The 13,392-nt window shown below is 46.6% G+C and overlaps 1 protein-coding gene across 1 annotated transcript in view; it reads left to right on the top strand.

Annotated features, from left to right (window-relative positions):
• Window positions 1–1,522: 1,522 nt before the first annotated feature.
• The window catches only part of LOC149462462 (uncharacterized), a gene marked incomplete at its 3' end in the record, with an annotated part of 64,681 nt that continues 52,811 nt past the window's right edge, over window positions 1,523–13,392 (top strand). The window contains exons 1-3 of the mRNA XM_089676820.1: window positions 1,523–1,666; window positions 5,650–5,856; window positions 5,936–6,142. Of these exons, the coding sequence (XP_089532946.1) occupies window positions 1,523–1,666; window positions 5,650–5,856; window positions 5,936–6,142 (558 nt within the window). The remainder of the gene's footprint in view (window positions 1,667–5,649; window positions 5,857–5,935; window positions 6,143–13,392) is intronic.

Raw genomic sequence — 13,392 nt, 5'->3', positions numbered from 1 at the left:
TCAGCAGAAGAGGCCATAGAGGAAGAGGAGGGGGAGGGGGTGGAGCAGACAGATGTGGCAGAATCACCACCAGGTTTTTGGAGGCATGGTGGTGGAACAAGCTCCAGAACTGAACCCTGTCCTGCATCCTTCCCAGCTGCTAGCAGAGTCACCCAGTGTGCCGTGACGGATATGTAACATCCCTGACTGTGCCTGCTGGACCACGTGTCAGTAATGTGGACCTTGCTGCTGACCGCCTTGTCCAACAAGGCCAAAACATGACCTTCCACATGATGGTACAGAGCTGGAATGGCCTTGCATGAAACAAATTGTCTTTTCGGAACCTGTCACTGTGATACAGCACATTCTGCAAATTCCCGGAAGGGGGAAGAGTCCACCAGATGGAAAGGCAGCAGTTGTAATGCAGCAATTTGGCCAGGATAGAATGTGGATGGGTGGGACAGTCTATTTTTCACGGTTCAGCAAATGGGGTAGTGAAATGTTCCTGCTGAAATCAACAGGTGGTGTCCTGCTGTCAGATGGGCCACCCACTGCTGTACCATCACTCCTCTCAGTGGAGGCTGTTGAGAAGACCTGACGTTTTACAGTAGAGATCCCAGATGAGGAGCAAGGAGAAGTCTGCACTTTTTCTGGGTCTTTCAGGTGCTGTTACCAGCGGGCTGCATGGCAGCTCATCATACGTCTTGTCAAGCATGTGGTGCCCAAGTGGCTGGTGTATTGGCCACGCTTGGTCTGCTTCAGTCAAAGACTGCAAACAGCAATGCTGCACATGTGTTGAAGAAAGCCCCCACCAGAGAACTTGTGGAAGTCTGCCTGGAGTCAGCAGCGCCCCCCACCTGTGGAGCTCTGTCATGGGATGCCATTGGTTGGCTGCCCTTATGCCTGTCCCTGGAGGGTCTCCTGCCTTGTTGGAGTTCTGCCTCCTCCTCACTGTCCTCCTCTGTTCTCTCAGGCACCCAAGTATGGTCAGTGACCTCATCATCCCCATCCTCCTCATCAATGGGGCCAACTTGGCAGTGTGCTGCGGCTGGGGGAACAGGACTGACAATTTCTTTTCCCTCACTGGCGCCCCCTCTCTCTAGGCTCACGTCACTCCTTTCCTCATCCTGGGAACCAACATCACAGCATTCAGATTGCTGCACATCCTCCAGCAGCATGGGACTGACACTATGATCCAATCATTCTGGTGACTCCTCCATGCATGATGGTGGGGCTACGGAAGGAGCAGCTGTGGTGGACAAGGAGCCGGAGGAACAGGACACTTTGGCAGCTGTGGTGGAAGGCAAAATAGTATGAGCCTGGATGACAGAGGATGAGGATGACTGACTTATCCACTCCACCACTTCTTCTGCATGTTGTGGTTCAATAATACGGCCAGCACTTTGGCCAATCATGGCTCTCCCTGAGAACTCACCTGTTATTGGCCAAAGCATTGCACCTGACCACAGGTCAGGTGCAATGTTTTGGCCAATCACAAAGCATGTTTTACATTGTTTGGGCACGCGGGCAAACTTCCTGCATAATGGTGAACACTCAAACAGTTAATGTTCGAGTCGATCTTATGTTTGACTTGAACCGTCAGCCCATCCCAACTCAAAATATTATTCTCTGTGGATCTACTGCTTCCACTTTACACCTACTTCAATTGATCTTGTGTTGTTTGCCAGTAAATTAAGAATACTGAACAATATGCAAATCCATATACAACAAAGTGTTTTGTGCTCAAGATGCAGTTCCCTGCAGATCTACTGCTTCCACTTTACACTGACTTCATGTAGCACTACCTCAGAAGGAGCTGAATGTTGCCCCCGTTTTCCCTTTGCTTTGCCCCACACAAGGCAAACACACACACTTCTGCTCGTTGTCTCCAATGACCAGTCTAGGGGATGTTTTGTGTTTGGAGTTTATTGTAGAACTGGGGATAGGGATGGGGAATGTAGTCGGATCCTCCAGAATCAGAACTCTTCACACTGAGGACATCTAGCTGATCTCTTAGTAGAACACTTGTGAAGTCTCGGCTGACAGTAGATAGCAGACTTCTCAGTAACAAATAGCAGCAAGTAGTTGTAGGAGAGCCAAGTCCCATTAGCAGTAGCAATACTTGGACAAGCTCTGCAGAACACTAGGCAGGGCTCCCTTTCTCAGACCCAGGCTGACTATCAAGCACCAGAGGGGTAACAAGCACACAGAGCCCCCCAGATCTCTCAGAGTTTGCACTCACAGGTCCAAGGACAGAATGGTTGCCTCCTTCCAATCTTCCAAGCCACTCTCTCCAGTGATACCAGACAGAGCTTTGGCAGACAGCTCCCCTCAGTCAGCTTACTGTAGAATCAGGGTCACTCTCTCTAACTTCAGGCCCTCAGGTCACCCACCCGAGGCCACATAACAGCAAGTGCCAGGCGAGGCAGCCTGGCTGGTGCAATCCTCTCCGAGGAAAGACACTGAACCCATGTGCTCTCAGAGTATAAATACCACTCCCAGCATGCAATGGGGCCACCCTCCCCTGCAATTGGCCAGGACTGTATCCATATTCATGCTGGTCATTTGTCTAGCCAATTCCCATGTTCTGGAAGACTCTCATAGCTTCCTGAAGGCAGGAAGAACTCAGACAAACTCCAACAGAACCAGAGCAGCATGAGCAGACCTGACTAATCAATCACAGCTCTCTGTAAATCAGAATACCCGACTGAATTTACCTGACAGCCTCTCTGGTGAGCAGAGAAACACAGCTATGCTTTACCTGACTACACATCCTAGACCTGACCAGGAGGGGGCGCTACATTCATTCATCTCATCAGATTTGCTGCTATAGGAAATCATCTCAAATCCTGTGCAAATCCATGGAGACCGACAATATTGTGTGCTCAGCATAGTGTTCTCTGCAAGTCCACCGCTTCCACTTTGCAGCTACTTCAATCCACTTATTTTACTCCAAAAATCCACCAATCAGTGAAAAGTTGATAAGGTGCGAAAGTGCTCCGCCCTCCAAATTGTGTGGGCTGTAGTGTAGCCACGCCTTCTTCCACCTCTTGTACACGGGATGGTGAGGGCGCCCCCTAGTAGTGCTTCCCCCTCATCACACCAATAGGACTCCCAGCTTTTCAGCTCCCAGAGTCAGAAACATCCTTCACACTCTCCTCATCTCCGATGGTAAAGGAACCGGATCCTCCTCGCTCACTCCTGCAAGTCTGCTGCGGGTTCTGTCAGTCTCCCTCCTAGACTCCGCCTCCAACCGCCATTCCAGCAGGAGCTCCGCCTCTAAATACACACTCAGGGAGGAGAGAAAGGGGAACCCGACATCGTGTGACACCTTTTATTACATGGAAATATGAAAATCAACGGGACTAATGCAATCACATTTACTGCAAAATCAATGGAGCCAAAATGTGTCCCCCGAGCAGTCATATATTTCTGTCCCCCTTGGTGGGAGTGGAGGTGACCCCTCTATAAGGATCTACAGTCCATACACACCCAGCACAAGGCCGGGGTCACACTACCAGACGCTTCTCGGGGCTGCAGTTCCTCTGAGCTCCACAAGGTGGGGATCTCACTTCTACCCAGACAGGAAGTCTCTATGGAAGACAGACAGGAAGTGATGTCAGGTAGAGACAGGAAGTGATGTCAGGTACAGACAGGAAGTGATGTTAGGTACAGGCAGGACGTATAGAGGAGACCTTGGTGGAAGTAGCAGCAGAGGAGGTAATACGATGTTATTTTCTATTTACACCCAGTAACCCCCGTCATGTCTGTCCTCTGACTTCTACCCAGACAGGAAGTTCCATGAATAAGGAAGTAGAGAGGAGACATTCCTGGATCTGGCGGCAGAGGAGGTAATACGTAGATGAACCCCTTCAGGGGGAGGAGTTGATGATAATATATTTGCTCCCAAAGCTGGCCTACATGGTTCAGTTTTATCGTTCAGCCAGCGGGATGACCATAAAACCTGAAGTGATTCCCCCATCCACACATTGGAGGTGGATGGGGGAATCCTCCCCGCTGCACTCTTGTATTCTGACAATGGGGGGACTCCTCCGCTCTCAGAATACACAGATCAGCACTCAAGCTATTGGCTGCAGCCGCTGGGGGAGTGGCTTTTATCCGGCAGTGGCCACACATGGATGGAAATGTGAGCGATCCCTGCTGAACCAGCTGAATTTCCATGGATCTATGGTCACCTTCAGTGACTTCCTCCCCTCCCCCTCATCTCCTTCATGATGGAGACTATTGTCTGCTATTTACACTCCGTTCCTCCGCACGTCACCTGATCACATGACAGCTTACTTCCACAGATTCCGGACAAGTTTCTCGATGGTAAAGGTCAAAGTTCACTCTTCAGTTTAGGAGAGGTAGGACGCACCCAGGAACAAGGATTTGGTTTGTAGAGGAGCCTCATATAGAGGACCCCTCAAATCTCCCCATCCAAATGTCCCTCCATCCAGAGTCTATATGTCCTATGACATCACACTGACCTCACAGCTCCTCCTCCCAATGTCCCTCCATCCAGAATCAGAGAATCCTATGACATCACACTGACCTCACAGCTCCTCCTCCCAATGTCCCTCTATCCAGAGTCAGAGAATCCTATGACATCACACTGACCTCACAGCTCCTCCTCCCAATGTCCCTCCATCCAGAGTCAGAAAATCCTATGACATCACACTGACCTCACAGCTCCTCCTCCCAATGTCCCTCCATTCAGAATCAGAGAATCCTATGACATCACACTGACCTCACAGCTCCTCCTCCCAATGTCCCTCCATCTGACATTTTTCTGATGCTCTTAGGATGTGGGGCCCCTTGGTATCCTCACATGTAAAGTGGGACTATTGGTCCTGCGTTGTATGTAATGACATCAGAATGCTGCAACAAGCCTATACCCTGCGTGGTGTGGGGGTCCTGTGGGGGGAATTATACCTCAGCCTGAAGTGGGGCTTTAATAAAATGGAGACCTGAATGGAGAGGTGAGGAGGATTCTGGGAATATCATTTGATGTGACTCTTTGTGTTCAGATGTAGAGTTTTCCTCCTGTGAAGTCTGGAGATCATATGACATCACATTGCCTCCACCTCCCTCCCTGATAGAAGAGAGAAAGAAGAAGAAGATTCTAGAAGTCACCAGAGAGATCACTGAGCTGCTGACAGGAGAGGTGAGCGGTGCCGGGAATTCTGGGACATTCTCCAGTAACAGACAAGGGATGTGTCTGGATGGTGACTGTATCATTGTGTGTGTCAGGTTCCTATAAGGTGTCAGGGTGTCACTGTCTATTTCTCCATGGAGGAGTGGGAGTATTTAGAAGGACACAAGGATCTCTACAAGGACGTCATGATGGACAATCAGCCGCCCCTCACATCACCGGGTAAGAGGAGACTTTATTGTAAAGGAGAGAGCAGTACGGAGGATCCACCTAGATCCCCCATCATCTGATAAACACATAGAAACAATGGATTCAGTCAGTGTGTGTGTTTCCTACAGATGGATCCAGTCATGGGAACCCACCAGAGAGATGTCCCCGTCCTCTGTATTCCCGGGATTCCACACAGGAAGGTCACACCATCCCTCACCATCATCAGGTAGATGATGACAATTATTGGTAGTTGTGATTTATACACAGCATGTTTGTTACAATGAATGTTTTATTATATCTTTCAGAGTGGAATCCTCGGGGATGATAATATTGATGTTAAAGAAGAGTATAAAGAGGAGGATGAGGAGTATGGAGTGATGGAGGAGTTTTCAGAAAGACACAAGGATATGATGGAGCCACCTAATACCAGGAACCCACCAGAGAGATGTCCCCGTCCTCTGGATTCCCGGGATTCCACACAGGAAGGTCACACCATCCCTCACCATCATCAGGTAGATGATGACAATTATTGGTAGTTGTGATTTATACACAGCATGTTTGTTACAATGAATGTTTTATTATATCTTTCAGAGTGGAATCCTCGGGGATGAGAATATTGATGTTAAAGAAGAGTATAAAGAGGATGATGAGGAGTATGGAGTGATGGAGGAGTTTTCAGAAGGACACAAGGATATGATGGAGCCACCTAATACCAGGAACCCACCAGAGAGATGTCCCCGTCCTCTGTATTCCTGGGATTCCACACAGGAAGATCACACCATCCCTCATTGTTACAAGGTTGGTGGGATGGAGCATCTAGAACATGGATTCATAGAGACAATGTGTGGAGTTTTTATGTGATGTAACAATATTAACGCTTATGTCTTACAGATGTTATTTTCTTTTCTTCCATTGATTTAGGGTGAAGATCTGATAGATATAAAAGTTGAGGTGAAAGCAGAAGAAGAAGAGGCGTATGTGAGGGATGATCAGCAGTCTATGGAGGAGGATGGAATAACGGGGACATTTATAGAGGAGGACACTCCTACAGAGATCAGCACAGGTGGGTCATGAACACTAAATCCATTCCTCCACCCATACTGCTCACTGATTGGTCCAGAGTAGGGCGGGGACTGGGTGATATCAGCCTGTAATCCCCTGGTCACTTTCCTGAGCTGTGTTCCCCGTCCTGTATTCCTGGATTTCTCTCGGATAATGATCTTCCTTCTCTGTGCTGCAGACACAATTTATGTCTCTAGACTGGATTTATGGAGGTTCTGGGGTTCAGCTGGCAGCAAAATGTTGATTTTTACTCTAAGCATTGCATAATGTAGGCACCCAGGACATGTGACTGGGGTCTCCTGCCTTGTGCCTGACTCCTCCAGGGGACCTTCTCTGTTATCTGCTGGCTGTGCCGGGTGGAGGGATATCTCTCTAGTGTCTCAGACCCAAGTCACTGAGTGCAGTCTCAGGAGATGGGAGGCAGCGGTGTGGGATCTCTGCAACTTGTCTACAGTAAACATTTAATCTTCCACTGATTACTGAATACCAATATTATAAGTCCTGACCCTTACACTGTATAATTTATAGAAAAAAATATGCAGCGCTAAAAAACATATATCTTATAAAGGTAAGTATAACCATACAGTTGCAAGAAAAAGTATGTGAACCCCTTGGGATTACGTGGAGTTTTGCATGAATTGGGCATAAAATGTGCTCTGAACATCATCTAAGTCACAACCATAGAAGAACACAGTCTGCTGAACATAATACTACACAAACATTAGATGTTGCCATGGTTTAATTGCTAATAATATGTAAACATTCACAGTGCAGGGAGGAAAAAGTATGTGAGGCCCTAGCTTAATGACTTCTCCCAGAGCTAATTGGAGCCAGGAGTGAGCCAACCTTGACTCCAATCAGTGTGATGATATTGGATGTGTTGCTGACAGCTGTCCTGCCCTTAAAAAACACACACACCTGTTTTGGGTTTACTGGTTTCAAGAAGCACTGTCTGATGTGAACCATGCCTCGCAGAAAAGAGCTCTCAGAAGACCTACCATCAAGAATTGTTGACCTGCATGAAGCTGGAAAGGGTTACAAAAGTATCTCCAAAAGCCTTGATGTTCATGTGTCCACGGTAAGACAGACTGTCTACAAATGGAGAAAGTTTAGCACTGTTGCTACTCTCCCTAGGCGTGGTCGTCCTGTAAAAATGACTGCAAGAGCACAGCGCAGAATGCTGCATGAGGTAAAGAAGAATTCCAGAGTGTCAGCTAAAGACCTACAGAAATCTCTGGCACATGCTAACATTTTTGTTGACACATCTACAATAAGGAAAACATTGAACAAGAATGGAGTACATGGGAGGACACCACGGAGGAAGCCATTGCTGGCCAAAAAGAATATTGCAGCGTGTTTGAAGTTTGCAAAAGAGCACCTGGATGTTCCACAGCACTACTGGCAGAATATACTGTGGACAGATGAAACCAAGATTGAGTTGTTTGGGAAGAACACACAACACTATGTGTGGAGAAAAAAAGGCACAGCACACCAACATCAAAACCTCATCCCCACTGTGAAACATGGCGGAGGGAGCATCATGGTTTGGGGCTGCCTCAGGGCCTGGAGGGATTGTTGTCATTGATGGGAAAATGAATTCCAGAGTTTATCAAGACATTTTGCAGGAAAACGTACGACCATCTGTCCGCCAACTGAAGCTTTGCAGAGGATGGGTGATGCAACAGGAAAATGACCCAAAGCATACACGTAATTCAAGAAAACAATGGCTGCAACAGCACAGAATACGCCTTCTGGAGTGGCCCAGTCAGAGTCCTGACCTCAACCCGATTGAAATGCTGTGGCATGACCTTAAGAGAACGATTCACACCAGACATCCCAAGAATATTGCTACACTGAAACAGTTTTGTGAAGAGGAGTGGTCCAAAATGACTCCAGATCGTTGTGCAGGTCTGATCTGCAACTACAGGAAACGTTTGGTTGAGGTTATTGCTGCCAAAGGAGGGTCAACCAGTTATTAAGGCCAAAGGTTCACATACTTTTTCCTCCCTGCACTGTGAATGTTTACATGTTATGTGCAATTAAACCATGGCAACATCTAATGTTTGTGTAGTATTATGTTCAGCAGACTGTGTTCTTCTATTGTTGTGACTTAGATGACATTCAGACATTTTATGCCCAATTCATGCAAAACTCCACGTAATCCCAAGGGGTTCACATACTTTTTCTTGCAGCTGTAAGTGGCCGCTGATATGAGCGCAAAATGGTGCAAATTACATCTTGGCTTGATTATTGCGAGCCTCACAAGGTGGAGCCATTTAGGAGTGTGGAGTCAATGCTTAGAGCTGCCTGATGAGTCTGTGAGCGGAGTGAGACCCCCGAGTGTGAGTTATCATCTTGATTGTCCACTGCTGAGCCTGATGACCCCGCAGCCTCGGACCAGATCCGATGACCCCATCATAAGAATATACATATAATGCGCATATTATATGTACTTCTGGTAAGTGCATCACCTCACCAGATCTTGGCACCAGTATTGATGGTCATGAAGCACCGATCACCTTGCATGATGGACATCATTATTTTGTGATTGGACTCACTAGGACTGTCACGTTATTACTGTTATGTCATTCATAGACGTATTTCCACTCCACTACTTTTGCGCTCATATCAGCGCCCACTTATAATATACGGTTATACTTACCTTTATTTTTTATTTTTGTATTAACAATTTTTATTAGTTTTCACATATATATATATAGTGGGGCAAAAAAGTATTTAGTCCCCACCAATTGTGCAAGTTCTCCCACTTACAAAGATGAGAGAGGCCTGTAATTGGCATCATAGGTAGACCTCAACTATGAGAGACAAAATGAGAAAACAAATCCAGACAATCACATTGGCTGATCTGGAAAGAATTTATTTGCAAATTATGGTGGAAAATAAGTATTTGGTCACCTACAAACAAGCAAGATTTCTGGCTCTCACAGACCTGTACCTTCTTCTTTAAGAGGCTCCTCTGTCCTGCACTCATTACCTGTATCAATGGCACCTGTTTGAACTTGTTATCAGTATAAAGGACATCTGTCCACAACCTCAAACAGTCACACTCCAAACTCCACTATGGTGAAGACCAAAGAGCTGTCGAAGGACACCAGAAACAAAATTGTAGACCTGCACCAGGCTGAGAAGACTGAATCTGCAATAGGCAAGCAGCTTGGTGTGAACAAATCAACTGTGGGAGCAATAATTAGAAAATGGAAGACATACAAGACCACTGATAATCTCCATCGATCTGGGGCTCTATGGAAGATCTCACCCCGTGGGGTCAAAATGATCACAAGAACGGTGAGCAAAAATCAAAGGACCATACGGGGGGACCTAGTGAATGACCTGCAGAGAACTGGGACCAACGTAACAAAGGCTACCATCAGTAACACACTACGCCGCCAGGGACTCAGATCCTGCAGTGCCAGACGTGTCCCCCTGCTTAAGCCAGTACATGTCTGGGCCCGTATGAAGTTTGCTAGAGAGCATTTGGATGATCCAGAAGAGGATTGGGAGAATGTCATATGGTCAGATGAAACCAAAATAGAACTGTTTGGTAGAAACACAACTCGTCGTGTTTGGAGGAGAGAGAATGCTGAGTTGCATCCAAAGAACACCATACCTACTGTGAAGCATGGGGGTGGCAATATCATGCTTTGGAGCTGTTTCTCCACAAAGGGACCAGGACGACTAATCCATGTACAGGACAGAATGAATGGGGCCATGTATTGTGAGATTTTGAGTGCAAACCTCCTTCCATCAGCAAGGGCTTTGAATATGAAACGTGGCTGGGTCTTCCAACATGACTATGATCCCAAACATACGAAGAAGTGGCTTTGTAAGAAGCATTTCAAGGTCCTGGAGTGGCCTAGCCAGTCTCCAGATCTCAACCCCATAGAAAACCTTTGGAGGGAATTGAAAGTCCGTGTTGCCCAGCGACAGCCCCAAAACATCACTGCTCTAGAGGAGATCTGCATGGAGGATGGGCCAACATACCAGCAACAGTGTGTGCCAACCTTGTGAAGACTTCCAGGAAACGTCTGACCTCTGTCATTGCCAACAAAGGATATATAACAAAGTATTGACATGAACTTTTCATATTGACCAAATACTTATTTTCCACCATAATTTGCAAATAAATTCTTTCCAAATCATCCAATGTGATTGTCTGGATTTGTTTTCTCATTTTGTCTTTCATAGTTGAGGTCTCCCTATGATGCCAATTACAGGCCTCTCTCATCTTTGTAAGTGGGAGAACTTGTACAATTGGTGGTGACTAAGTACTTTTTTGCCCCACTATATATATATATACATACAGACATAGTGTCACATAGCAACAGTGAGGAGGCCATCAAAACCATACATTTGGAGAAAGGTGGGAGGAAGTGAAATTATCCCATGGGTGCCACACTGCCTCGAACACAGCAATCGAACAGGCGTGTAGAGCAGTCAGGTACTCCATCTGTCTCACATCAGCAATAATTTTAAACAGAGTTGGCATCGAAGGAGGAATAGAGGATAGCCAACACATAGGAATGCTTCTTCTAGCCGCTATCAGGATATGTGTGGCGAATTTCCTGGCCATTTTGGGAAGACCTGGGAATGGCAGACTCAATAAAAAGTACAGAGGTTCAAAGGGAAGGGAGGTATGCAATAGCAATTGTAAAAAGGACAAAACCTCTTCCCAAAAGGGAACGATGGATCCACACGTCCAAAAAATGTGGAAGAGAGCCAAGGTCTTTCCCGCAACGCCAGCAAGCAGAAGAAGCATTCGGATTAAAGGCATGGATTACATCAGGAGTTTTGTACCACAGCATCATCATTTTGTATGTATTTTCCTTATAAACCACACAGACAGAAGATTTAGATGAGTTTTCCCAAATTTTCCTCCACTGCATCAGATCAATGTCACATTGTAAAAACTGGGACCACTTGCGCATGTAGTGGTGAGTGTCATTAGAGAGGGGGGAGGCATCCATAAGAAGTTTATATGTATTACAAATTAAGCCCCTTTGATGTGGACCCTGTATGCACAGACGCTCAAAGGGAGTGGGTTTCCCAAGAGTCAATGTGGGGGACATGGTAGAGAAAAAGTGGCGCATCTGGAGGTAGATATACAAGTGTTGGGAAGGTAGATCCTTTTTCTGGAGGTAAGCGAATGGATGCAGCCTCCGAGTCACGGGGTGTACTAAATGACGTAGTTGGAAGAGGTTACCTGTGACCCAAGGGAGCACCCGGGACACGGCCAAACTGTCTGGAAGGCTGGGGTTGAAGAGGACATTAGTCAGTGCGGAGCAATCCGATGTCAATGCAAACCTAGTCTTACATTTCTGCCAGATACTCATGGAGAATTGCATGGGGCCAAGGAAAAAATGACAGATAGGGACAAGGTCCACCGCCGAGGTCGACCAGAGGATCTCAGTCCACAGGTTGGGAGGGTTATAAGACCACGATGCGAGGAAGCGGAGATGAGTAGCATAGTAACAGGTCACGATATCCGGTGCCCCTAGGCCTCCCCTAGAGCGCAGAGAGAGTAGTACACTACGTGCAATTCTATGTCGCTTATTATACCAGATGAAATGTAGAAGGGATTTCTGGAGGGAGTGTAGTCTGGACATAGGAACAGGAATGGGGAGGGTCGCAAATAAGTACAGAAGTTTGGGCAGTACAGTCATTTTTATGACATTGATGCGTCCCAGGAAGGATATGGGAAGGGTATCCCAAAATTTCAAGGAGCGAGAAATAGCTGTAAATAAGGGGGGGAAATTGGCGTCATATATAGAATCGTAGGAGGAAGTGAGACTAGTACCCAAGTATTTTAGAGAATGAGTGCACCATCGATAAGGGAAGGATTCCTGGAGAGACGTGAGAACAGCTGGTGGGATATGGAGTGGAAGTGCTTCAGTTTTGGAAGTATTAACCTTGTAACCCGAGAGAGTCCCAAACTGACATCAAATGTTTTGCAGTACTGGAAGAGAGATTTGGGGATTCGAGAGTGTAAGGAGGATATCATCCACAAATAGAGATAGTTTGTATTCATGGCCATGGGATAATATCCCTTGTATGTCGGGGTGAGACCGAATTGCAATAGCCAAAGGTTCCAAGCAGAGGATAAACAATAGAGGGGAGAGTGGGCATCCCTGTCGCGTACCATTCGACATCTGGAAGGAGGGGAGAGAAAGGAGGCCAATCTGACCTGCGAGGAAGGATAAGAATAAAGAGCTTTTAAAGCTGCCACGAAGGGGCCACGGAAGCCAAACTTCTCCAAGACCATAAACATATAAGGCCAGCTGAGGCGGTCGAAAGCTTTTTGGGCATCTAAGCTCAATAAAATGGTGGGCGTAGCAGACCGATTAACCAAGTCAACCAGGTCAATGGATCTCCTAGTATTGTCCACTGCATGTCTGGCAGGAACAAAGCCTACTTGGTCTCTGTGTATGAGCTTGGCTAGGATATTAGTAAAAATCTTGTAATCGGAATTAAGTAGGGAAATAGGACGGTAATTATCTAAAATAGAGTGATCTTTGTCCGGTTTGGGAATTACGGAAATGTATGCACAGGAAAAGTCAGCCTGGGGAGTAATACCCTTGAAAAAATCCTGATAGAGAGAGAGAAGATGTGGAGCCAGGATACCAATGAAAGTCTTGTAGTAAGAGTAGGGAAGTCCATCTGGTCCTGCCGATTTTCATGAGGGGAGATGTTTGACTATATCAAATAGTTCCTCAGAGGAAATGTCAGCATTAAAGGCCGAGATGTCAGAGGGCGATAGCTTCATCAATAGTAGAGGATTAAAAAACCTATCGAAAGAAGTCTCTGTGAGGGGAGGATGGAGATCTGGGGTCAAACAGTTGTAAAGGGACTCGTAATAGGAGCCAAAAAGGGAGACCATTACATTGGGGTCATAAGTAGGGTCCCCATTTGGTTGGATGAGATGGTCCGGCAGTGTAGAGGGAGTTTGGGCTTTGAGTCTAATAACGAGC

The sequence above is a fragment of the Staurois parvus genome, unplaced genomic scaffold (genome assembly GCF_062004578.1).
Source record: "Staurois parvus isolate SC_StPar_1 unplaced genomic scaffold, SC_StPar_1.0 ptg000174l, whole genome shotgun sequence".
In the NCBI taxonomy this organism is placed as follows: domain Eukaryota; kingdom Metazoa; phylum Chordata; class Amphibia; order Anura; family Ranidae; genus Staurois; species Staurois parvus.
Note: the sequence above shows the minus strand (reverse complement) of the source record. Positions and strands in the feature narration are given on the sequence as shown.